The sequence below is a fragment of the Alosa sapidissima genome, chromosome 7 (assembly GCF_018492685.1).
Source record: "Alosa sapidissima isolate fAloSap1 chromosome 7, fAloSap1.pri, whole genome shotgun sequence".
Taxonomy (NCBI): domain Eukaryota; kingdom Metazoa; phylum Chordata; class Actinopteri; order Clupeiformes; family Clupeidae; genus Alosa; species Alosa sapidissima.
The window spans coordinates 1,525,001-1,552,500 of record NC_055963.1 but is presented as its reverse complement, the minus strand read 5'-3'; the positions used below and the strand labels follow the sequence as shown (position 1 = coordinate 1,552,500).

General features: G+C 49.2%; 1 protein-coding gene across 3 annotated transcripts in view; it reads left to right on the top strand.

The window, feature by feature from the left end:
* frmd4bb (FERM domain containing 4Bb) overlaps nucleotides 1-27,500 on the top strand; it is a 61,809-nt gene that overhangs the window by 5,218 nt on the left and 29,091 nt on the right. The window contains exons 1-8 of one of the 3 annotated variants that reach the window (XM_042099455.1): nucleotides 8,834-9,206; nucleotides 11,476-11,541; nucleotides 11,750-11,844; nucleotides 12,056-12,148; nucleotides 12,773-12,857; nucleotides 13,449-13,505; nucleotides 13,639-13,661; nucleotides 17,687-17,770. In XM_042099455.1, coding sequence (XP_041955389.1) covers nucleotides 9,045-9,206; nucleotides 11,476-11,541; nucleotides 11,750-11,844; nucleotides 12,056-12,148; nucleotides 12,773-12,857; nucleotides 13,449-13,505; nucleotides 13,639-13,661; nucleotides 17,687-17,770 — 665 coding nt within the window. In that variant the 5' untranslated portion in view covers nucleotides 8,834-9,044. Of the gene's footprint in view, nucleotides 1-8,833; nucleotides 9,207-9,228; nucleotides 9,246-11,475; nucleotides 11,542-11,749; nucleotides 11,845-12,055; nucleotides 12,149-12,772; nucleotides 12,858-13,448; nucleotides 13,506-13,638; nucleotides 13,662-17,686; nucleotides 17,771-27,500 lie in introns of those variants that run through there. The other 2 variants (XM_042099457.1, XM_042099456.1) reach the window with 2 other exon arrangements.

Sequence of the window (27,500 nt, the reverse complement as noted above, 5' to 3'; positions counted from 1 at the left end):
AAATTTGGCAACCCTCCGATTACAGGTCCGAAGTGCTAACCAGTAGGCCACGGCTGCCCCAAATATATATTATATGGCCTTTTTAAGATTACACACCCTTAAGATACACCTCACAGAAAACACACACACACACACACACAGGGTGGGGTGCTTTGCTCTTACTCTCACTATTCATCTGTTTTTGTTCACAGTTCAGTATTATATACTGTGTGTATATATATTATATGGCCTTTTAAGATTACGCACCCTTAAGTTACACCTCACAGAAAACACACACACACACACACACACAAACACACACACACACAGGTTTTTAGCTTTAAACAAGGTCTTTGACTAGCCTGGAAAATCCAGACCCTGGTAATCTAGAAAGATTAAGGGTCTGGCCACGAACAATGTAATGGCCCAACTCGAGGGGCGGCAACAAGCATGCATTTAAATATCTCACTGCACGCAATTGGATAACACTAGACCATGTTTACTCTGAATGATTTCGGACTTCGATGCAATCGGCTAACACTACGACCAATGTGTACTGTCCTCCAACGTGTGTCTCGCAGAGACGATTCCATTGTGCTCTCACGAGAACTCTGGATTTCCAGGGTAGTCATTTGACTGGAGGATATCTGTATGCTGGAGGGAGGAGGAGGAGGAGGAGGAGATAGGAGGAGGAGGAGGAGATGATAGGAGGAGGAGGAGGAGATAGGAGGAGGAGGAGAGAGGAGGAGGAGATAGGAGGAGGAGGAGGAGGAGGAGGAGATAGGAGGAGGAGGTGGAAACTGTGAGTACCCTCCACAAATCCTCCAATGTAGCACACTTTGACTCCCTCCTGAGCAGGGGCAGGGTAGGGGCAGGGCAGGGGCAGGGTAGGGGCAGGGTAGTGCTCTCCTCTCCCCCACTCTCCCCTCCTGCCCCCCCTCCCTTGGGGACTGCACTCCACCCCCCCCCCCCCCAACCCCGCGTCCACTGCAGATCTACTGCACCTCCTCATTGTGTAACTCCGCAGCAGCACCTAGTAGTCAGAGGTGTGTGTGTGTGTGTGTGTGTGTGTGTGTCGTCCGCTCCTGCACAGCCATCCCAGATGACACGCTAGTAATCCATCAATCTATTAATCACCAGCAGCAGCCCCACTCCAGGGAAAGTCCATTTTAAAGGCATCGTATTTGTTTTAGGAGGAGTGCAGTACTGTGTGTGTGTGTGTGTGTGTGTATTTGCAGTGTTTCCTACAATGTGTTCATCAGCGGCGCAGCGCCACTCCTGGAATTCAAGCGCCACTGCAAAAAAAGTTGGCTAATTAAAAAAAAAAAAAAAAACACGCAAGTGAACTTCAGGAACAGCTGCTGTTCGTTCAGGTTTGATGTCAACACATAATAGTAGGCTAACGTTGAAGGCGCAGTCAGGGATTCCACAGGAGATCATGCTTGTTTGTGTTTATGTTTAAGTTTATTAGCAGACACAATTTTGTGCAAAAAAACGTAGCCTACATTATGTTAACCAAGGAACCAAATTAAACACATTCGTCGAGGAGCATCTTGCTGCAGCCTGCGGGAAGGCGGGGCTTGAATTTCCCCTGGGGATCAATAAAGTATCTATCTATCTATCTATCTATCTATCTATCTATCTATCTAATGTGTACCTCAGTGTCCGCGATGAGAAGACTCTTCCATTTGTCCAGCAGAGTGGCCATGGATTGGTCAAGCAGAGTGGCCATGGATTGGTCAAGCAGAGTGGCCATGGATTGGTCAAGCTAGTCCCTGGAGCACCGCTGATACTTTATTGATCCCCAAGGGGAAACTCAAGGCTTCTAGACTGTTCTGTGAGCGTGGCTTCCCTGACTGAGGGTGAGCATCCTGTGGAGATTGTTTATGGTGCCGTGGAAACGGAATAGCAGGAAGGCAGTGTTGTGTCTCCTTGCACTGTTTGCTCAGTGCTTGATAACAGCTGCGATTGCCCCCTTCTTATCATGTTTATTTTGTGATGTTTCCTCTGAAGTGTGTGTGTGTGTGTGTGTGTGTCCGTACGTCAATTGGTCTGCGTGAGTGAAGTCACCTGGTCTGTTTCAGTAGATATAAAGTGAAATTGGACATGGGACTGCTGTATTGATGGTTCTTATACCTGGATTGTTTTTGAATGAATAAATAGTTGAATAGACACAAGAATGAATGAAGGATTCAGGTTAAACTGCAGTATACAAAAGATGCAAGCTATTCGAGGGGAAAGAATAATATACAGTATGTGGTCACAGATCATACGCGTCATTAACTGTCAAATAAGACAAATAAATTCACAATTTGCCTGTGGAGATGGTGTTATAAACCACAATTGCATTTTCACACCTTTTCATGTGTTTGATTTGTAACGTCCTGAAACTTGAGCATGTTTACCTGAGCCACCTGAGCCATGGCTCACCTCTCCTAGCAAACAGATTGAGTCACACGTGACGCACTCGCAACCAAATGAGACGCGACCCCCCCCCCCCCTCCCTTCTCGGCCTGTTGGACACACGGGCCATAAATAATGCATTGGAGCCGCAAACAGAGATAAGACAGAGCAGCGCCAGACGAGCCTGTAAGAGCGTGTGTCTGAGAAGCTCCACTGATGCTGGACAGACCGTGCCTTTGGTAGCCTGGTGTGATTCTGCTTTCAGTGCCTGTTTACATTTATCAAACCACTTTACTTCGGCCTCTGTTAGCCTGTGCTGGGGTACTTCACTGTGAGCGCTGCCTGTTAGCCTGTGCTGGGGTACTTCACTGTGAGCGCTGCCTGTTAGCCTGTGCTGGGGTACTTCACTGTGAGCGCTGCCTGTTAGCCTGTGCTGAGGTACTTCTGAGCCTCTGTTAGCTTGTGCTGCCTTTTTGTGCTCAATATATTTTGAGTGGCATTAGTTACATGTTGAGAAACCTACACCATTAAAAGTTAACAGAAAGCAGACAATGTAACAAAGAGAGAAAGCAGACAATATAACAAAGCGTTAGAATGAACACGGGCGACAGGGACACTGAATTGACATTCATTAAGACAACGTTGTAGCGATTTTTCGAACACAATGAAGCATGTTAGCTCTTTGCTATGACCGTGTATAACATACACAGTGAGAGCCATCGTGCACCATTAATGAGATACCGTCTGGGCACACCAATAACGGCTACTTGTCATTGTCAAGATGTCATTGTTGATCTGCGTAGTCCTTTGTTTGGCCGTGTGGCCCACTGAGATGGCTCTGAGTCTGCAGGCCTAGCAGCAGCATGGCCACTGAGATGGCTCTGCAGGCCTAGCAGCAGCATGGCCACTGAGATGGCTCTGCAGGCAGCATGGCCACTGAGATGGCTCTGCAGGCAGCATGGCCACTAAGATGGCTCTGCAGGCCTAGCAGCAGCATAGAGGGGTTGTGAACATGCTCATGGGCACAGTTTTGACCTGTATCCTAGAGCCAGCAGAGCTGACCAAGGCCAGTTAACGGCTTGTGTTTGACTCACAACAGTCAGTCGGAACAGGCAGACACTGAGTAGGCAGTGGAATGTGCCAAACAGATTGAATTGTCCATTTAAGGACGGCGTTGTGTTGCGGCTCCGCTCATCCCTCACCGCCTGCTCACCCTGGCTGGGAAGCCTGGCCGCTGCGTCACTGCAGAGCGGACCTCACTGGACCCAGTGGCCATCACTCCCACACAGTGTTTGTGATGTGACCAAAAAAAAGGGGAATGTGTGACCGCTTCTTGCGGCGTGTCATTAGGTTTGACAAAAGAGCTCTGCTCTCTTTCTCTCTGTCTTGCTCTCACACACACACACACACACACACACACACACACACACACACACAAAGCTCCCTGCTTCTCTGATCATCTCCTTGTCCACTGTCTTTTTTTTAAGTCACCACATGCTGCAGAGCGGCTAGCTTCGTCCCTCCAGCAGACAGACCATTTCTTGGTTCTCCTTTTTGTTCTTTTTTTAGTCATAAAAAGGGTTGGACTGTCTGGTTGACCGGTCAGTTTCAGTGTCATGTTGTCTTGGTTCCAGAAGGGCAAACCGGTCAGTTTCAGTGTCATGTTGTCTTGGTTCCAGAGGGTTCCAGAAGGCAAAGCCCATTTGCTTCCTGCGCTGGTACCCAGATGTGAGCCCTCTGGCAGAGGAGCCGCGTGTGAGCCGCGTGTGAGCCGCGTGTGAGCCGCGTGTGAGCCGCGTGTGAGCCGCGTGTGAGCCGCGTGTGAGCCGCGTGTGAGCCCTCTGGCAGAGGAGCCGCGTGTGAGCCGCGTGTGAGCCCTCTGGAAGAGGAGCCGCGTGTGAGCCGCGTGTGAGCCGCGTGTGAGCCGCGTGTGAGCCCTCTGGCAGAGGAGCCGCGTGTGAGCCGCGTGTGAGCCCTCTGGAAGAGGAGCCGCATGTGAGCCGCGTGTGAGCCGCGTGTGAGCCGCGTGTGAGCCCTCTGGCAGAGGAGCCGCGTGTGAGCCCTCTGGCAGAGGAGCCGCGTGTGAGCCGCGTGTGAGGGCTCATGATTCCACTGATTAGAAACCCAGAATTCAAGTGGAGTTGGTTCCCCATCGAGCCGTTAGCTTCACTTCACATTCTCAATTCACCCACATTTGCATGCTTTTTGTATACTGTTTTGACTGCTTGAACTGCTTCATTAATTCAGTGGACATATTATGCTTTCAGGATAATGCCTTATAATTGGTTTAAGAGAATGAATGACAACTGTAGGGTGACTATTGATATCTGGGCCAGATTCCTCGCCTCTAATGTGATCTTATTGAGCCCCTGATCAATAGCCTTGCAGTGTGTCTGTCGTTAGTGGAACACTTTGGAGAGGAGCGGGGAAGGGATGAGATTCAGGAGAGGAGTCCGGCCTGGCCAGTCAGGATATGATGAGATTCAGGCACCACTCATATCTCTGTGGTGGACGGGCCAGTGGGACTCATATCTTTGAGGTGCGGCTGGGAGACTTGTTTTGCCTTCGCTCACCCCCCCAGAAGCAGCTGCACTCATCCTCCTCTTGCCCCAATATCTACTGGTGGGACTGATTGTTAAGCAGCTTAAAAGTCCTCAAGGGTGGATGTGTTGGGCATCTTAACTCTACAGTGAAAGCCCTCAAGAGAAACATCAGAAAAAGGAAAATATTATGTATGTGGATATTGAGAATCTCTCTCAATATATTTTCTGTATTTTTATTAAAGATCAATCAACTATGCTGTAAGCATTCTATTACTATGAGGCACTGAAATATTTCGCCATCTAGTGGTGGAAAGATAACTGGGCGTTCTTCTGCAGTGAAGCTGGGATTGGGAACACTTAATCAAACCCTGAACCAAATTCCTGACCCAGAGGAGTGATGAGCATGAGATTCATCACAGCACACAGCCCCCTCATCACACTTGCCACTGTGGGGGGCAGAGAGTATTGTAATATCGTGCGTGTGTGTGCGTGCGTGTGCGTGTCTACTAGTCCACTGGCACCCCAAGGCCCAGGAGAGCTTGCTCCATATTCCACTGGCCTGCTGTGACGCTGACGCTGATTATGCTGGTCTGCTGATGATGCTGACGCTGGTGATGCTGACGCTGGTGATGCTGGTGATGCTGACGCTGGTGATGCTGATGCTGGTGATGCTGACGCTGGTGATGCTGGTGCTGGTCTGCTCCACGCTGCACTGGCCTGCTGCTGGTGATGCTGGTGATGCTGGTGATGCTGACGCTGGTGATGCTGATGCTGGTGCTGGTGATGCTGACGCTGGTGATGCTGACGCTGGTGATGCTGACGCTGGTGATGCTGGTGCTGGTCTGCTCCACGCTGCACTGGCCTGCTGCTGGTGATGCTGGTGCTGGTCTGCTCCACGCTGCACTGGCCTGCTGCTGGTGATGCTGGTGCTGGTCTGCTCCACGCTGCACTGGCCTGCTGCTGGTGATGCTGACGCTGGTGATGCTGACGCTGGTGATGCTGGTGCTGGTCTGCTCCACGCTGCACTGGCCTGCTGCTGGTGATGCTGGTGCTGGTCTGCTCCACGCTGCACTGGCCTGCTGCTGGTGATGCTGGTGCTGGTCTGCTCCACGCTGCACTGGCCTGCTGCTGGTGATGCTGGTGCTGGTCTGCTCCACGCTGCACTGGCCTGCTGCTGGTGATGCTGACGCTGGTGATGCTGACGCTGGTGATGCTGGTGCTGGTCTGCTCCACGCTGCACTGGCCTGCTGCTGGTGATGCTGGTGCTGGTCTGCTCCACGCTGCACTGGCCTGCTGCTGGTGATGCTGGTGCTGGTCTGCTCCACGCTGCACTGGCCTGCTGCTGGTGATGCTGACGCTGGTGATGCTGACGCTGGTGATGCTGGTCTGCTCCACGCTGCACTGGCCTGCTGCTTGTGATGCTGATTTGAGCGGACGCACGTTTCTCCACCACGTCCACCTGTGGTCCGGCTGGCCTTTTCCGGTCGTTCCATTAAAGTGTGTATGACAGCAGGCAGAAGAGACAGGCAGTCCAGTGGAATACTAAAGCCGTGTGTGAGGGTGGTCGAATACGATGACCTCAGCAGCAGCGGGCAGCCAGTGGCCTGGTAGCATGTAAGCAGCGCTAGCACGCTAGTAACTTTCCATCTCCCTGAAAATGAGTAAAGCAAATAGACTTCCTGTTGGCCATGAATGATTCACAGGGTGCGTTTTAAGTCACACTGATTCCTTTTTTCCACTTTGATCTCCCGAATTAGCCAACACTATTTTAATTGTAAGGCCCAAGAGTGTGTGTGTGTGTGTGTGTGTGTGTGTGTGTCGTGTGTCGTGTGTGTGTGTGTGTGTGTGTCTGTGTCGTGTGTGTGTGTGTGTGTGTGTGTGTGTGTGTCTGTGTGTGTGTACGCTATCAGTGCAGAGCGTTTGATATGGATTTGATTGGAGTTCTAATCAATCAAAGAGAGAGAGAGAGAGAGAGATCTCGATGAAAGGATAAATCAGTTTGGCTGCTCCCCAGGGACATGGGCTGACATCACTAGAGGTGAGCGACGTGATGGGCTAACGCGATGAGTACAGCGCTCCGGCCGCTAGCGTGGAAGCAGCCAGCAGGACAGGTGTGGCGCCATTGGTCAGTTGGTGTGGCGCTCTCATGCCATTGGTCAGTTGGTGTGGCGCTCCCATGCCATTGGCCAGTTGGTGTGAGCGAGAGCTGCCGTTTGATAGGGCAGCATTCAGCCTTCACTTGAGCCTTGAAATACGTCCAGCTTTTACGGTCACTGATATTGTGTTTACAGCTGACATAACTTTGTAGATTTACTGTTTCTTACTTTGAAGGACAATTTAGAAGGACAAGTTCTCCTTCCTCACTTTGTACTCATCCACTGGGGGAATAGGAGAAGAATGTGAACTTGAGGGACCAGACACAAATGTGGACTTTTAATACTTGTTTTTTTTGTATGTTTATTTTCAACTGAAACACTCAAGGGTTTCTGAAAAAAGTAGCATTTTTAGAAGAGCAAGGAATGTGCAAAACACTTTTAGAAGACCAAGGAATGTGCAAAACACTTGAGACCTTGAAGCAGCAGTAGGAGGTGTGATAATCCTGCTTCTCTCTGAGTGAGTGTGAGTGTGTGTGTGTGTGTGTGTGTGATAATCCTGCTTCTCTGTGTGTCGTGTCCTTTTTAGTTATGCGAACACACAATGCAATATTGTTTCCAGATGAGGCCTGCAAACCTCTCTTCCTTTTGGAAACATTGTTTGTGTGTGTGTGTGTGTGTGTGTGTGTGTATGTTTGTGTGTGTGTGTGTGTGTGTGTGTGTGTGTGTGTGTATGTTTGTGTGTATGTGTGTGTGGCTGCAGCAGCTCTTCTGGTCTTAATGACAGCATAGCTCTGCGGCGCACCAAACAGCACAGCTGTAATTTCAGCATACTTTTCCATCTGCTCACGGCAGCATGGTTAGAAAGCGCCTGCTCGTTTCCTCAGCATTTGCTCCTCTGGAATGCTAAGTAAATAGAAGTATAAATGTTAACTCTATTTGCAGTAGCTCTCATGAACAGGCAAACTGGTGTGATGATATAGGACCCACTAATGACCAGTTTGGACTGGATTTGGGACATTTTGGGGAGAGCCTTTAATAAATGGCCTGACGTCTGTGATCATATTTCTGAGTTCATCTCCATATCAAGCCTTTAGCTCTGACATGCTGCAGATACTAAAGCTCTGCTTGCATATACCTGCTATCAGAAGGCCTTAGGAGAGCAAGGGGCGTGTGTGTGTGTCTGTGTGTGTGTGTGTGTGTGTGTGTGTGTGTGTGTGGAGAACAAGAAGAATTGAGCACTGGTGCTGTTGGAGTGGCAACATGGTGCAAACATGAGACCGATGGACACGTGGACCGAGCAGAGAGAGACTCTGAGTTCCTGCTTTTCCATGTGTGTGTGTGACCAGTATGAGTGATCTAGAAGTAAATGTGTGTGCATGCATGGATAGGTCCAACTGTGTGTGCACATTTTTCTGTATATGTGAGAATGTGCATGTGTGTGTGTTGACACGCACGCACGCACGTACGCACGCACGCACACACACACACAGAGTGGACTTGTGGCTGGCAGACTGTGCTGGACTGGGCTGAGCCTTGGAGAGCCAGACCCTGCCCTCCTCTCCTCTGCGCTGCGCTGTGTGTCCTGGGGCCCGGCTCACATGCGGGGGGGGGGGGGGGGGGGGGGGGTGCGCTCCACTCTGCACTCAGGGCTACGGCTCAGGCGGAACACTGGGCGTCTGTGTGAGTGCGCGACTCTGTCGGTCAGTCCAGCAGCTCTCTGGTAGCCAGCGGCCTGATCTCTGTGGAGAGTGGCGGGGGGGGGGGGGGGGGGGGGGGTGGTCACCTATGTGTCAGTTCTTGCTGGAGCTGAAGAGGGGAGGGTTTTTTTCTGTTGTTGTTCCTGAAATCTGGAGATTAGTGAAAGGGTGCTGCCCGCCGCCCGCGCTGAAAGAACAGCCTGTCTAGGAGCTGACCCAGACGGGCCGGAGCTGAGAGGAGCGGACCGGAGCGGCTGGTGTGGTGCGGTGTGGCGCCGTGCGGAGTGTTACGTAAGGCTTGTGTACCAGGCGTTGGCGTCGCGGCCATGGCCCGCAGCTTAATGGGCAGTGTGGAAAAGCTGCTTGCCCAGAGCGGCCGGCTGCTGTGGGACATCGCACTGTGGCTGCTACGGAGCTGCTCCTGGAGGAGGATGAGCTCGTGTCAGCAGTGCCTACACACCTGCTTCTACCTGGGCGAGCTCTATCAGGTACATACCGTCTGTTTCTACCTGGGCGAGCTCTATCAGGTACCGTCTGCCTCATGCCTCAAATGATGAAGTGTGGGAGGTGCTTGAGAGATGTGTTGTTATTTTCTGGTTAGTGGCATGTCAGCATAGATGTTGAATTAATGTGGTCTAGATGTGGAGGTAATTACTGTAGAATTAGAAACTCAAAAACATGACATGCATTGGTGCTTTAATGTGGTCTAGATGTGGAGGTAAGTACTGCATTGGTGCTTTAATGTGGTCTAGATGTGGAGGTAAGTACTGCATTGGTGCTTTAATGTGGTCTAGATGTGGAGGTAAGTACTGCATTGGTGCTTTAATGTGGTCTAGATGTGGAGGTAATTACTGCATTGGTGCTTTATTTTATTGGAATGAAAGAGCCTCACGGAGTTTAACCGGACGCCGATGTTAGCGCATTTTGAGTTGAGTACGAGGACATCTTGAATTATTTAAGATCTTTTTGTCGTCTTGAAACGACACAGAATGGAGAGACTTGCACAACAAGGCCAAGAACACAGTCCCAGAGCATGTTACTATAGCGATAAATCCTTGCTCGATAAAGCCAGGCCATTAACAGCTTCAGTAATTATTTTGTGAAAAGGATTATGGGCAACATACATGTTGTGTTCTTATTGGGGCTTCAGCTGTTGGATGTCTGAGTGATTTGTTTTTAAAGCAGACGAGGATTGTGTTAAGACTGGACACACTGGAGTCCAGCTGCTGTACTGGTCTGTTGTTATTATCCGCATGCTGTTCACTTGATTTGAATAATCTGACTTGGATTCGGTTCTTGCAGCAAGTAGGAATGAAACTGTTAAAGTTTGTCCTGCCTTATTGGGTGGAGAACAGACATTTGAGTCTTTGTTGTAGACCTGTATCAGTATCCTGTATGACCACTATATATGATACGCTGACCAGTATCCTTTATGACCACTATATATGATACGCTGACCAGTATCCTTTATGACCACTATATATCATAGGCTGAACAGTGTCTGTTGTTCTCCACACCGATTGTAAAACATCTGGTCAGAAACGAAGGAAGCAGCAGCTTCGTGCCACGCTGGACCTCGTAAGCCGTGTGTCACCCTTGTGGTTGCATGGCTTGCCTGCTGTCTGCGTGCGTCTTGTGAACAGATGTTCTTTTTTATTCACATTTTTGTTGTTTATGGTTTCCCACTCGAGTGACCACAAGTTATTTTCAGCGGCGCCAAGTTCGGCTGAGTGGTGGTAGAGTAGCGGTCCAGAGGTCATCTGGAGACGCTGTGAAGGCCGACACGAAGTGGTCCAGAATCCTGGAGACGCTGTGAAGGCCGGCACGAAGTCGTCCAGAATCCTCTAGTGGTCTTCAGTTTGAAATAAACGATCTGCACGTTCAAGGAAATACACGGAATAACAGGACATGTTTGTAGTCATGTGTAACCTTGGTAACAGGACATGTTTGTAGTCATGTGTAACCTTGGTAATAGGACATGTTTGTAGTCATGTGTAACCTTGGATTAAATGCACTGACCACCTGAAAGTTTTGTTTTGTTTTCTAGTGTCTTCATTGCCTAAAATAGAAGTTTTGGAAGACACTATATAGAAGAGCAGACTATAGAAGAGCAGACTATAGTAGACACTATATAAAAGAGCAGCAACTTGTGTAAAATCTGTCCATGCTGCTTAGTCTAGGAGATGAAGCTTCTTCGCTCTGTCTCAGCAATGTCTCTTCACCCTGTAATGGGCATCTTATCACATGAATTAGCATAACCGTTTCCTGCAGGTCATTAGCATTTCCCCCCATGTAGCAATTTGTTTCAGCCCCACAAAAGGCTTGTTAGGCCACTTTCATTTATCCATCAGCCATGAAATATTTTTTGGTTTGTACAGTTGGCTGTGTGTGTGTGTGTGTGTGTGTGTGTGTTAACTGTGTCGGTGGCGTGGAGGTGATGGTGGAGTGACGTTGGCCGTGTGTGTGTGTGTGTGTGTGTGTGTGGGGACACTAACTTTCTCGGTGGCGTGGAGTGGCGTTAGCCGTGTGTGTGTATGTGTGTGTGTTAACTGTGTCAGTGGTGTGGAGGTGATGGTGGCATTGGCCGTGTGTGTGTGTGTGTGTGTGTGTGTGTGTGTGTGTGTGTGTGTGTGTGTGTTAACTGTGTCGGTGGCGTGGAGGTGTCATGGTGGAGTGGCGTTGGCTGTGTGGGGGAGGGGGAGTTCAGCGTGCTGTGGAGTAACCTGAGAGTAACTCGACTCCTTTTCTCCTCCACAGATGACGGAGGGGAGACTATGCCAGGTGCATCTCCTTGACAACCGGAAACTGGAGCTGCTGGTTCAGGTATGTTCTTAAGAGCGCCTCCTGTCGGCTCCTAACGGCTGTGCACGAGCGTTAAGGTGAGCCCTGGATGCTTGCCATGAGCGATGCCGGCACTTAAAAAAAAGAGCCAAAGGTGTCCTCACATGTCCTGTCCACTCACACTCCTTAACAACAGTGTCCTCACATGTCCTGTCCACTCACACTCCTAACGTCATCTCTCCCCCTGCAGCCCAAACTGTTGGCCCGGGAACTCCTGGACTTGGTGTCGTCCCACTTTAACCTCAAAGAGAAGCAATACTTTGGGCTCACTTTTATTGATGACACGTGAGTTTTAGCTATTGTCAATGTAGCTATGTGTACATTTAGCTATGTAGATAAATGTAATTTAGCTATGTGAACATTTAAACACCCAGGGGTCTTTTTTTATCGAAATGTATAAAAGTAACATGGATAGTGGTAGAACAAAATACAATTTCCATTTTAGGTTGATTAATTTTTTTAACACTGAATGGTGGTGCTGGGCGGGTCTCTTCAGGGGCCAGTGCAAATGGCTGCAGATGGACCGAAGGGTTCTGGAACACGACTTCTCCAAGAAGTCCGGGCCCACCCCGCTCTACTTCCTGGTCAGGTATGAAACGCCTGACCACTCTCTCATCTCTAATTCACCTTCTCCAGGCAGCAGGCCGAATAGAGCCCCACAAGGCAGGCCTGGAATGGGGGGGGGCTTCATATACCACACACACACACACACCACACACACACACACACACACACACCACACACACCACACACACTACGCACACACAGGCAGGCCTGGAATGGGGGGGGGCTTCATATACCACACACACACACACACCACACACACACACACACACACACACACACACCACACACACACAGGCTGGAATGGGGGGGGGGGCTTCATATACCACACACACCACACACACACCACAGACACACACACCACGCACACACACCACGCACACACACACCACGCACACACACCACGCACACACAGGCAGGTCTGGAATGGGGGGGGGGGGCTTCATATACCACACACACACACACACCACACACACACACACACACCACACACACACAGGCTGGAATGGGGGGGGGGGGGCTTCATATACCACACACACACACACCACACACACACAGGCTGGAATGAGGGGGGGGGGGGACTTGTGATTTGGTGTACTTTGTTTGAAGTGAATCTCTAATGTTGATGTTCGGTGTGATGAATTTGCAGATTTTACATCGAGAGCATATCGCTCCTGAAGGACACCACTACGGTGGAATTGTTCTTCCTCAATGCAAAAACTGCCATTTACAACGTAAGTATTTTTGTCTTTTTATGTGTCTAATGTTTGCAAGGTCCTTAACAGTTGTTAAGGGCAGGATTTAATTCAAAAGTGTTTCGCTGATGTAAATCTGTCTCTAAGTGCTGACATAAGTGCCCTTTAACTGGAAAAGCTGAGACTGAGTCGAGGGTCCCATGCCATGGAAACCACAGAAACCAGGCCTCTGGGCATTACCTTCGGAGGTTAGGAATGGGACTCATCGCATCCTCTGAAATCGATACTTACACGATTAAACAGCCCAGGTCTTCGGGCGCTAAACTAGTTTGAGGCAGGGTGAGTGTGTGAGAGGCGCTAAACTAGTCGAATGTGTACAGGAGGTGCTGGTTTGAGTCGGCCGAGAAGACACACACACACACACACACACACACACACACACTAGACATACTGTACATCATGCAGGGTGATTTTCCCAGAACTCCTGTTACACTGTCTTGTTTTCATCTTTGTTGCCACGGGAACTAAATAGAATTTCCCCCTAATTGAACCGTTTGGTTGACCGGGTCCAAATCCTCTGAGCTCGGGCAGTTCTGGCCAGGACTGATGGACTCTTGTGCTTCTCCGCAGGGAGATATCGAAGTGGAGAGTGAAGTCGTCTTCAAACTTGCAGCACACGCCTTACAGGTGAGCGCGTCCTCCTCCTGAGCAGGTCTCTCTTGACCTCTGGCCATGCCTGACCAGCCTGACCCTGATCTGATCATTTCTTTATTTCCTGTGTGTGTGTGTGTGTGTGTGTGTGTGTGTGTGTGTGCCACAGGAGGCCAAAGGAGACTACAACAGGTAAGCAGTTATTCCAGTGAACATAGTAATTTCTGCACAGGTGACAGTCACACACACGCACGCACGCACACACACACACACACACACACACACACACACACACACACACACACACACACACACACACACACACACACACACACACACACACACACACACACACACGTGTCCCCCCCCAAGGGTGGTGTGTAGAGGCGGGAGGTGGGAGCCAGTGGCAGAGCCCTTGTCCAGGGGAGCGTCTGTGCGGTGCAGGCCTGCTGTGGCCTAGTTTCACACACACACACACACACACTCCGCAGCAGCAATAGCGTCATTATCTCAGCAGGCCACCTGCTAACCCAGCTGAGATGAAGCCCGCCACCGCCAACCTGCCCAGCATGCTGGGGCCAGCAGCTCAGAGACGCGCGCACACACACACACACACACACACACACACACATGCGCGCACACACACACACGCGCGCACACACACACGCAGACACACATGCACGCGCGCACACACACACGGACATGCACATCACTGAGCACACAAACACACACACACGTCACTGAGCGCACACACACCACATGCATACACCTCATCCCTGCTTTCTCTCTCATACCACCCTCTCTTTCTCTGTTCTCTCTCTCTCTCTCTCTCTCTCTCACTCATCTGTCTACCCGTCATCCTCCACCCCTCCCCCCCCCCCCCTCCACATCTGACCAGCAAGCCTGTGTTTACATTTCAATTTAAATATGTAAATGGATGCTGGCTGTGGGGGCAGTTCCAGCATTTCCACCTGACCATGGAGTGTTGGATGGATGTGCTGCCCAGTTTGTGGAGGAAATTAGAGCTGAAGTGGCTCTGTTCCTGGGATGCATACAGTAGGCTAGCAACCCTGACGTCAGATCAAATGCATACAGTAAATGCATACAGTAGGCTAGCAAGCCTGACGTCAGATCAAATGCATACAGTAGGCTAGCAACCCTGACGTCAGATCAAATGCATACAGTAGGCTAGCAACCCTGACGTCAGATCAAATGCATACAGTAGGCTAGCAAGCCTGACGTCAGATCAAATGCATACAGTAGGCTAGCAAGCCTGACGTCAGATTAATTCACTTTTAAAATGCATACAGTAGGCTAGCAAGCCTGACTTCAGATTAATTCACTTTTAAAATGCATACAGTAGGCTAGCAAGCCTGACTTCAGATTAATTCACTTATAAAATGCATACAGTAGGCTAGCAAGCCTGACTTCAAATGAATTCAATTTTAAAATACATACAGTAGGCTAGCAAAATACATACAGTAGGCTAGCAAGCCTGACTTCAGATGAATTCACGTTTAAAATACATACAGTAGGCTAGCAAGCCTGACGTCAGATTAATTCACTTTTAAAATGCATACAGTAGGCTAGCAAGCCTCACTTCAGATGAATTCACTTATAAAATGCATACAGTAGGCTAGCAAGCTTCACTTCAGATGAATTCACTTTTAAAATACATACAGTAGGCTAGCAAAATACATACAGTAGGCTAGCAAGCCTGACTTTAGATGAATTCACTTTTAAAATACATACAGTAGGCTATCAAGCCTGACTTCAGTGTAAACAAGGAAACACTGAGCTTAGCTTCAACCACAACAGTACGTTTACATGGACATTAATATTCCCACTATTGACCTTTTTCAGAATAAGACAATATTGTGATTATGGTGCTCACTTGAGTTGTTAACAGAATATTCCATTAATATTCACATTTACATGTCACACAGCATATTCTGATTAGTAAATAGTATATCAAAGTTCTAAAAGTTAATTTACAAAGTTCCTTCTGTAAATGTTTCCATAGTAACCTTATCACTACCTGAGCTATATTGCCTCTATGTCTTAGTATTATGTCGGTTTCTTTCTCGCTCCAAAAGTGTTTTTAATTCCTGACATCTTTTCTGAAGCTGCACAGTTACGAAATATCATGAGCCGTCAAGCAGTTTGTTGTTATTTTGCCATAATGTTGCGCTTAATTGTCGCAAAATACTGCGAAAATTCTAATAGGACGTTATAAGGTGATAACGTAACGTAACGTGTCTATGTACCTCAATAATGCAAATAAGATCGGAAATACTCCACATGCTTTACTTCAGTTATTGCTTATTCCGAATATGATCTTTTTCGGGTAAAGACAATCAGAAAATTCAGTGTCTTATTCAGGATATCGGGTTAATATAAGAATATTATATACTCATTGTCAAGACTAGTAATATATGTCTTTCATAAAGGACTAAATATCTCTGCACACACTCCCTGTTGGCATAATGTTGCCATAAACTACATACCTGGCTGTTTTATTAGAGTCTGTTTACTTATAAGACATTCTGCTGATGCCACTAACAACACTGCTGATGCTTCGGAACCTGAGAGCCATTTCCATAAGATGTTCCATCTTCATATCCATCAGATGTTCCATCTTCATTTCCATAAGATGTTCTATCTTCATATCCATCAGATGTTCCATCGAGCCATTTCCATCTTCCCACATTTAATAATAATAATAATAATAATACATTATATTTAAAAGACGCCTTTCAAGCCATATCCTAGTCCATAGGCTAGTCTGAAGAGAGAGGTTTTCAGTTCCTTTTTAAACTGGGCAGTGGATTCACACTGCCTGATGTCATTTGGAAGTGAGTTCCATAGCTTTGGGGCTGTGTGGGAGAACGCTCTCTCTCCCATGGTGCTGAGGTTCATCTTGGGCACCTTGAGCAGACCAGCTGATGAGGATCACAGCGAGCTGGGAGGGGTGTAGCTCTCTAAGAGGTCAGTGATATAATTGGGAGCAAGGTTATGCAGGGCCTTATATGTCAACAGTAAGATCTTAAACTGGACTCTCTGGGTAACTGGTAACCAGTGTAGCTGCAACAGTACAGGTGTTGTATGGCTTGTGGACTTTGTGCCTGTTACTATCCTGGCTGCAGAGTTCTGAATTATTTGGAGGCGGTGGAGTGATTTATGTGGAATGCCAGAGAAGATGGAGTTGCAGTAATCAATGCGGGATGTAACATAGGCGTTTACAAGTACTTCTGCACTCTGCTGACTGAGGGAGGGGCGCAGTCTTGCAATGTTGCGCAGATGGAAAAAGGCACTGAGAGACACACTGTTAATATGGGCAGTGAATGAAAGTGTGCTGTCTAGTATAACACCAAGACTCTTCACCTTGGTGGAGCAGGCAATGTTGGAGCCATCTACAGATAGGGAGAGTCTGTTTTCCATCTTTGCCAGCGTTGTTTTTGAGCCAACAACAAGTAATTCAGTCTTGTTACTGTTCAGTTTTAGTAGTTGTTAGTCATCCACAGATTGATATCGTGCAGTCGGTTTGGTGGACATAGAAAGCTGGGTGTCATCAGCATAGCAGTGAAACTGAACACCATGTTGCCTCAGGATATTTCCCAGTGGGAGGAGGTAGATGATGAAGAGCAGGGGCCCCAGAACAGACCCCTGTGGCACTCCCTTCTCTCCGACTTGTGCTCCAAAATCTGGACAAGCTGTGTCCTGCCACAGAGATAGGAGGTGAACCACTAATGAACACTGCCTGCACTTGTTGTGTCGTTTCGTTTGCTCTCATGGAAATGAACATGTTAGCATTTTAACAGTGTCTCACCTTGTTCCAGAACATGTTAGTATTCTAACAGCAGTGTTTCTCACTGAATTGAATTCTATTTGTGGTGGCAAGTTTGCAGAATTAACTTGAATGCAACAGTTTTTAACAAATTAGTGCAGCGTGGTTATGATGCTAACTAGATTTAAGCACAATTTTTAGTACAACCTGGAAAATCATTGTGAGGTGGTCATTGTTGATGTTGTGAGCCGCCACAAATAAGTCAATGTATGGGAAACACTGTAACAGTGTGTCACCTTGTTCCAGAACATGTTAGCATTCTGTTCCAGAACATGTTAGCATTCTGTTCCAGAACATGTTAGCATTCTAACAGTGTGTCACATTGTTCCAGAACATGTTAGCATTCTAACAGTGTGTCACCTTGTTCCAGTGATGAGACCACCAGGACGGAGCTGAGGAAACTTCCCACCCTCCCCACCAAAGTGCTTAAGGAGCATCCATCACTCGCCTACTGGTACTGTGACCTGCACACATACACACACTACGCATACACACACACTACGCACACACACACACTACGCACACACACACACTACGCATATACACACACACTACGCATATACACACACACTACACATACACACACTACGCATATACACACTACGCATATACACACACACTATGCATACACACACTACGCATACACACACTACGCATATACACACACACTACACATACACACACACTACGCATACACACACTACGCATATACACACACACTACGCATATACACACACTACGCATACACACACTACGCATACACACACACACTACACATATACACACTACGCATATATACACACACTACGCATACACACACTACACATATACACACACACTACGCACAAACACACTACGCATATACACACACTACGCATACACACACTACGCATACACACACACACTACGCATATACACACTACGCATATATACACACACTACGCATACACACACTACACATATACACACACACTACGCATAAACACACTACACACACACACACTACGCATACACACACTACGCATACACACACTACACACACACTACGCATACACACACTACGCATACACACACTACAAATACACTACGCATACACACACACACACACTACGCATACACACACTACACATATACACACACTACGCATATACACACACACTACGCATACACATTACACATACACACATACTACGCATACACACACTATGCATATACACACTACACACACACTACGCATATACACGCATACACACACTATGCATACACACACTACACATACACTACGCATACACACACACTACACATACACACACTACGCATACACACACTACACACACCACGCATACACACACTACACACACACCACGCATACACACACTACGCATACACACACTACGCATATACACGCATACACACACTACGCATACACACACTACACACACACTACGCATATACACGTATATACACATATATATGCGTAGTGTGTGTGTATGCGTAGTGTGTGTGTATGCGTAGTGTGTGTGTATATGTGTAGTGTGTGTATGCGTAGTGTGTGTGTATATGCGTAGTGTGTGTGTATGCGTAGTGTGTGTGTATATGCGTAGTGTGTGTATGCGTAGTGTGTGTGTGTATATGCGAAGTGTGTGTATATGCGTAGTGTGTGTGTATATGCGTAGTGTGTGTGTATGCGTTGTGTGTGTGTTTATGCGTAGTGTTTGTATGGGAGGCCGTATAGTGCAATAACATTGAAATAGTGGCACTACACACTGAACATACTTGCACTACACACTGAAACACTGACACATACGCACTGGGCACTAGTACCACACTGGAACTCAAACAGCAACACACTGAATTTCCTGCATTACACACTGAATCTGCTTGCACTCACACTGAAATCACTTGCTCAACACACTGGATTTACTTGCAGCACACACTGAAACTGCTTGCACTACACACTGAAACAGTTTGCACTACACTGAAAATACTTACACACACTGAAGCTCCTTACACTAGCCTACACACTGAATAAACTTCCACAACACATTGAAATTTCTTGCTCAACACACTGAAACATCACATGCACTACGCACTGAACTCACTTCCACTACACACTGAACTCACTTGCACACAAACTGAATTAACTTCCTGCAAATTGCAAGGAGACATGAGGTGTCTATTCTATTGTAATACCAGCTCCTTTTGTCTGGTGAAGTCATATTTTAGTGAACTAGGTCCTTAAAGATTGCTGCCATTTCAGTTAGCTAGTTAGTTAGCATTAAGCCAGAAGCAGCAACGACATTGCTGGTAGATAGTTTTGGTAGCCTAGCAACAATAAACACTTGACCCGAAGCACTCTGAAAGGGGCGCTGTCAGCGCAAAAAATGCAATGTGGCTACAGGTTCACGAGTCACTGGCAACAGCAGGCAAGGTTACCAAAAACATCTACCAGCCAGACTGTAATGCACGTCCTTTTTGGAATGTTGTTGGAGTGCTAACTAACTAGCTAACTAGCTAACTGAAATGGCAGCAAACTTTCAGGACTCAGAAAATGTAGAAATTGATATGGTTTGCGGCTAATTCCTCATAAAACATTGCAGTCGGGTTTGCCTGTATGGCTTCAAGACAGCGCAAGGTGCTCAAGAATATTATATTCATCCCGGCCAATAGAAGTTTTTGCAATGTCTTTGCAATGCCGAAATGAGCCGCCCCCACTGCCCCATGCACATGTTCCAGTACACAGGCTCGTAATCCAGCAGGAACCAGCAACTGGAAAATGTCAGATTGCCTATCGGGAGCTCGCCAGTGTCTATACAACAGTCCTTGACGTGCTACTATTCCCGGCCACTGTGAATAAATCGCTTTGGTCTCTGGATCGAGTGCTGATACGTCAGTCCATGGCGGTCGCTGACCGGCTTCGATCCATGACCACACTCGGCCGAGCGTGGCGTCTTCCGATTGCGCCTTCCGGATCTCCTCCCTCGACATCACGTCCACCGGCGACTGCGCGTCCGTGGCCCCAGCTGCCGCTCTGCAGTGCTGCGTTGTGGCGTTGGGCTGCGGTGCGTTGTCTCCGGTCTCTCGATCACTGTAGCTGGTAGCGGAAGGTGGCGAGACGACCTTGGGGTGCTGCTGGTGAGCGTTGACCCTCTCATTGGCGCGCCAGGCTCCTCTCCTCCCTCCGGTGGCAGTGTTGGCACTGGTCTGCTGCACACGGACGCCTGAACAGGGCGTCCGCGTTGCCGTGAAGGCGACCCCCCCGGTGTCGAATCTCCATGTCGTAGTCCTGGAGCGCCTCCAACCAGCGAGCCAGCTGGCCCTCTGGTTCTTTGAAGTTCAGCAGCCAGGTGAGCGACGCGTGGTCCGTTCTCAGCAGGACCTGTTTGCCGTAGAGGTAGGTTCGGAAATGGCGCACTGCCACCACCACAGCCAACAGTTCTCTGCGTGTCACGCAGTAATTCTTCTCCGCTCGGTCCAGTGAGCGGCTGAAGTATGCGACCACTTGCTCGCCCTGCTCGCCTACATGTGAGAGGACGGCGCCGACGCCCACGTCGCTGGCGTCGGTGTCCAGGATAAACGGCAGTCGAGGGTCAGGGAAGGCGAGCACCGGGGCCTTGCATAGCGCCCTCCGCAGCCGCCGGAATGCCGCGTCGCACTCTCGTGTCCACTCGAAGAGCTGGCCTTTGTGCGTCAATCGATGCAGCGGACTGGCGACTGTAGCAAAGTCCCGAATGAAGCGCCTGTAATATGACGCCAGGCCCAGGAAGCTCCGCAGCTCAGCACCGTCGTGTGGAACAGGCCAACGTCTCACCGTCTCCACCTTAGCTGGGTCGGTGGCCACTCCGGCGGCCCCCACGACATGGCCCAGGAATCCGGTTTGCCTCCGGAACAGGTGGCACGTTTTCGGGTGCAGCTTGAGCCCAGCACCCCGTATGGCGTCGAACACCTTTTCCAGATGTCCTATGGCACCGGTGAAGTCTGTTGCATGACACAGGATGTCATCCAGGTAAACCACGCAGCATGTTCGTGGAATGCCCGCCAGGACACGCTCCATCAGCCGCTCAAAGTTCGCTGGCCCGTTGCATAGGCCGAATGGAAGTACCCGGAACTGCCACAGCCCTTGCCCGATGGTAAACGCTGTCTTCGGCCGAGCTTCCGGGGCTAGCTCAATCTGCCAGTAGCCACTGCGTAAGTCCAGCGAGCTAAACCAGCAGGAGCCGGCAATGCTGTCCAGCGCATCGTCAATGCGGGGGAGCGGGTAGGAGTCTTTCCTGGTTGAGGCGCCTGTAGTCAACACAGAACCGCCACGAGCCGTCCTTCTTCCGGACGAGTACACCCGGCGCAGCCCAGGGACTACTGCTTGGCTCTATCACTCCTGCTGCAGCCATTTCCTTGATCTTTTCTTCAGCTGCTTGTCGTTTGGCGAACGGTAAGTGATGAGGCTGAAGTCGAATGGGCCGGGCATTTCCGGTGTCGATATCGTGTTGGACCAGGCTCGTTCGGGTGCAGTCCTCATCTCTTGCGGCGAAGATGTCGGTGTACGCTGCTAGTAGTCTCCGCACCTGGCTACCCTGTGCTTCACTCAGCTCCTCACAGCTACGAGTGCAGAGTTCATTTACGGCTTGCCTTGTCTCTACAGAGGGTCGCGCTCTCTGAGTGGAGAGTGGTGTTTGCTCAACCCGCTCTCTTGGCTCCTCCCTGGTGGGCGTGAGCTGAGCAGTGGCGGCCTCAGCAAGCGGACCTGGATGAGACCTGTTGTTTTCGCGGGCTTGAGTTTCGCGGGCTTGTGTGGGGAGGGGCAGAGACTCAGCAAGCGGACCTGGATGAGACCTGTTGTTTTCGCGGGCTTGAGTTTCGCGGGCTTGTGTGGGGAGGGGCGGAGTCTGGGATGACGAGTACTCTTTGCGAGTTCGCTTCCTGCGGACTTGTGTGGAGCGAGTTGGAGGGTTCTTCGTCGCGCCAGCTCTCCGCACTTCATGCTCTGTTTTCCCCGCCATGTGCAACACTACGCTGCTCGTCCCCAAGTGTAGTGTGAACCGGGAAATGTCCACCACAGCCCCCCATTTCTCTAGCACGTCCAGGCCGAGAATGCAATCATCCTGAATGCTAGCCAACCAAAGCCGGCGGCTCGCCGTCTCACCGTTGATGTACACACACACCACTTTTTGTCCATACAGTTCCGCTCGCTCTCCGGTAACTGTTGTGATGCACGTTTTTGTCTTTTCCCAGCCTCTGGGTCTGGCTACCAGCGTGCCGGGTAAGAGACCGGGGCGCACCAGCGAGATGGTGGAGCCAGTATCGATCAAGGCGCGACACCGAGTCCCATCAAGCGTGCAGTCCACATACAGTCCTCTGGTTTGGCCGAGCCGGCCCAGCCGTATGCAGTCCATAGCCCCTCCCGCCGTGCCACCTTCTTCTAGTAACTGCAGCGCGAGCGTGTGGGGTGCCGGGGCTGGGCAGTACCACGCGATGTGTCCCGGCTCGCCACACCGGTGGCATCCGTCTCTGCTGGCCGGCCTCTTCCACTCGTGTGGGCGGCGTTGTGGTGGCTGTCCCGTGGTCTGCCGCGTCACCTCCAGTTCCTCCCTGTCTTCCTCCATCGATGTCTGGCGTACGCAATGCCTCGACTCTGTTGTGCGAAAGATGTTTTCCACCCGTTCGGCTTCCGCGAGCGCCACGGACAGCGAGCTGAGGGCGCTCAGGCGAAGGTGTTCTTTTAGCCGCTCTGGGTGGATGCCTCACACGAACGCTTCCAGTGCCATCTCTTCATGTAGACTCTGGCTGTACGTTGGGTAGCCCCGCCGGGCATACAGCTGCAGGTCAGCCGCGAACTTGCCCAGTCTCTCGTCCTTGTGTCGCCGTCTGGAAGCGAGTTGTTCTCTGGCATCGCTGATGAAGATTCTCTGGCCGAATCGTCGTTGCAGAGCTGCTTCGATTGCGGTCCAGCTTACTTGCTCCGCCGGTGGCAGGTCTTCTAATACTTGTAGCGCTTCCCCCTCCAGAGCCAACGCCACCTGTACGCCCGTTCTCTCCGCCGACCAGCCATTCAGCTCGGCTGCCAGCCGGACCTGTACCAGGTATGTCGCCAGCGGCCTTTCGCCATTGTAGTGGGGCAACTTTACACTGGGCCGCCCTTCTACTGCCGCCATTGCACCGGGGACCGGCCGGTTTCCATCGCTCCCGTGAGGAGCGGGTTCAAGTGGCGGGATGCTGCCATCAGCCCGGTTTGTTTCCTCCTGTGGCCGGGGGCGGGTCTCTTCGTCACGGTCACGCTGCAGGCTGGCTCCGTCTGCTGGGCCCAGCAGGTGGCCATGGGCGAGCGCGCTGTCGAAGAGCCGTCTTGGCAGGAAACTCATCATCGCCAGGGCATCAGTTGCAGCTTTCTCCTCCCGTCCAGTAGGGGTCGACATCCCACTTCTGACACCAATGTAACAAACTGCAGAGTTGTCTCAGAATGGTTTTATTGGTTACGCACCAAAACACACGAACGTCATTACACAGGCAACGCAAGGGAGGTCAATTAAACAAGCACGATACACAAACAGGGTAGTCACATACAATACACAGGGTAAACACATGAGGTACAACATAAAGAAAGACTATACCAGCTAACACATACATGACAAGGTAAACGCAATTACTCATACTAAAACCAACATCAACATTACACACACATACACTGCACAGTATTATGGGAGCACAGTCATCAATAGCTAGGCTCAGATCACTACAATATTATATTAATAAAAAATAAAATTAACAAGTAAGGTTTGGTTGAAGAAGGACATAGATCACTACAATATTATATTAATAAAAAATAAAATTAACAAGTAAGGTTTGGTTGAAGAAGGACATAGATCACTACAATATTATATTAATAAAAAATAAAATTAACAAGTAAGGTTTGGTTGAAGAAGGACATAGATACCACAAACCATATAAATTTCCAAATTTTTTCTCTTCAAATCTTAATCAATGGCTGGTAATCTGAGAGTGGAACTTCCTGTTACATTATACCAACTTCCAGGTGCACTGAAAAAGCGAGTGAGTTCAGTGAGTGGAAGCAGGTGTGTAGTGTATCTGATGTTTCAGTGTGTTGAAGTTAATTCAGTGTGTAGTGTAAGCGACTTCAGTGTGTGTGCAAGTGAGTTCAGTGTGTAGTGCATGTGATGGTTCAGTGTGTTGAGCAAGAAATTTCAATGTTATTGCACTATACGGCCTCCCATATGTTTGTGTATACTACACATATACACACACACACTACGCATATACACACTACGCATACACACACACTACGCATATACACACACACACTACGCATATACACACACACACTACACATACACACACTACGCATATACACACTACGCATATACACACACACTACGCATACACACACACTACGCATATACACACACACTACGCATACACACACTACACACACACACACACACTACGCATACACACGCATACACACACTACGCATACACACTACGCATACACACACTACACACACACACACACACACTACGCATACACACGCATACACACACTACGCATACACACACTACACATACACTACGCATACACACACACACACTACGCATACACACACTACACACACACACACACTACGCATACACACACTACGCATACACACTACACATACACTACGCATACACACACACACACTACGCATACACACACACACACTACGCATACACACAAATACACACACTACACATACACAGACTACACACACTACGGATATACACACTACGCATACGCACACACACTACGCATACACACACACACTATGCATACACACACTACGCATACACACACACAATGCATACACACACTACACATACACACACACTACGCATACACACACTACGCATATACACACACACTATGCATATACACACTACACATACACACACTACACATATACACACACTACGCATATACACACTACGCATACACACACACTATGCATACACACTACGTATACACACACACACTACGCACACATACACACGCACAAACGCACCAACACACACATACACACACACGCATGCACACACACTACACATACACACACTACGCATGCACGCACGCACGCATGCATGCATGCACACACAAACACACATAGAGAGAGTGTCTGTCTTTCTGTGTGTGTGTGTGTGTGTGTGTGTGTGTGTGTGTGTGTGTGTGCGCGTGCATGCATGCGTGTGTATGTGTAGTGTGGGTGTATGTGTGGGTGTGTGTAGTGTGTGTGTGTGTGTGTGTGTGTGTGTGTATGTGTGCGCACGTGTGTGTGTGTGTGTGCGTGCGTGCATGCATGTGTAGTGTGTGTATGTGTATGTGTAGTGTGGGTGTATGTGTGGGTGTGTATGTGTGCGCACGTGTGTGTGTGTGTGTGTGTGTGTGCATGCATGTGTGTGTGAGAGGTTGCTGTCTGTGATGGAGCATCCGCTCTATCTGTTGAGACGCTCTGAGCAGACGCTGTCTCCTGTGTCTGTGAGTCTGTGAGTCTGTGTGTGTGTGTGTCTGTGTGTGTGTGTATATCTTTGTGTGTGTGTGTATGTGTATATCTGCTGTGTGTGTGTGTATATCTTTGTGTGTATGTGTATATCTGCTTTGTGTGTGTGTGTGTGTATCTTTGTGTGTGTGTGTGTGTATATCTGCTGTGTCTCAAAGTCAAAGTCAAAGTCTGCTTTATTGTCAATTTCTTCACGTCAAGACATACAAAGAGATCGAAATTACGTTTCCCACTATCCCACGGTGGAGACAAGACATATTTTACCAATTAGGTCCACAGACAAACATAACATTCAAGTAAACAATATAAAAAGTAAAAATAAGAAGGCACATACAATGAAGAAAATAAGAGCAGCAAAATTTGAGTTGAAATTGTGCAATTGTGTATACAGTAGACAGTCAATAATAGTGCAAAAGTCAGGCCAATAAATGGCTGAGGTAGTTTTGTTTGACCTAAGTATGCAAGTGGCATAGTGGTGCAAGTTATGTAAGAGCAGCAGAAGTGTGTTCAGAAGTGTTTTCAGGACAACAGGACAACAACAACAAGTTGCAAAGTGTGCAAGTGTACAAGTGGAGTAGTGCAAGTGGAGTAGTGCAAGGCAGCCATTGTGGGTCCAAAGTCCAGGATGTTATGTGGCTGAGGGTGGAGGGGGGAGAGGGGGGAGAGAGTTCAGCATCCTAACAGCCTGGTGTATGAAGCTGTTGGTGAGTCTGGTGGTGCGGGAGCGCAGGCTTCTGTACCTCTTCCCAGAGGGCAGTTGATCAAACAAATTATGAGCGGGGTGACTTGCATCACTCACAATTGTGGTCGCCTTGCGGGTGAGGTGGGAGGTGTAAATGTCCTTCAGGGAGGGGAGTGAAGCACCAATAATCCTTCCAGCTGTGTTCACTATGCGCTGCAGGGCTTTCCTGTTGTATTCAGTGCAGCTTCCGCCCCACACAGCGATACAGCTGGAGAGGATGCTCTCAATGGTGCCTCGGTAGAATGTGGTCATGATGGCTGGTGGAGCACTTGCACGCCTGAGTTTCCGCAGGAAGTACAGGCGGCGCTGAGCTTTCTTCGCCAGTGATGCAGTGTTGGTGGTCCAGGAGAGGTCTTCACTGATGTGCACCCCCAGGAATTTGGTACTGCTCACTCTCTCCACCACAGCACCGTCGATGGTCAGGGGCAGGTGTTGGGTGTGACCTCTCCGGAAGTCAACAACAATCTCCTTGGTCTTGCTGACGTTCAGCAGGAGGTTGTTGTCCCTGCACCACGTGGTCAGAAGGTCGACCTCCAACCTGTATTGAGTCTCGTCGCCCTTGGTGATGAGACCCACCAGAGTTGTGTCGTCAGCAAATTTCACTATGTGGTTGTTGCTGTAGGTTGCAGTGCAGTCATGCGTCAGCAGGGTGAAGAGCAGCGGACTGAGCAAGCAGCCTTGAGGGGCCCCCGTGCTCAGTGTGATGCTGCTTGAGATATTGTTGCCAACACGTACTACTTGAGGCCTCTGACAGAGGAAGTCCAGTAGCCAGTTGCAGGAGTAGGTACTGAGTCCCAGTTTGTCAAGTTTGCAGATGAGTTGTTGTGGTATTATGGTGTTGAATGCAGAATTGAAGTCTATAAACAGCAATCTCACATATGAGTCTCTTTTTTTCAG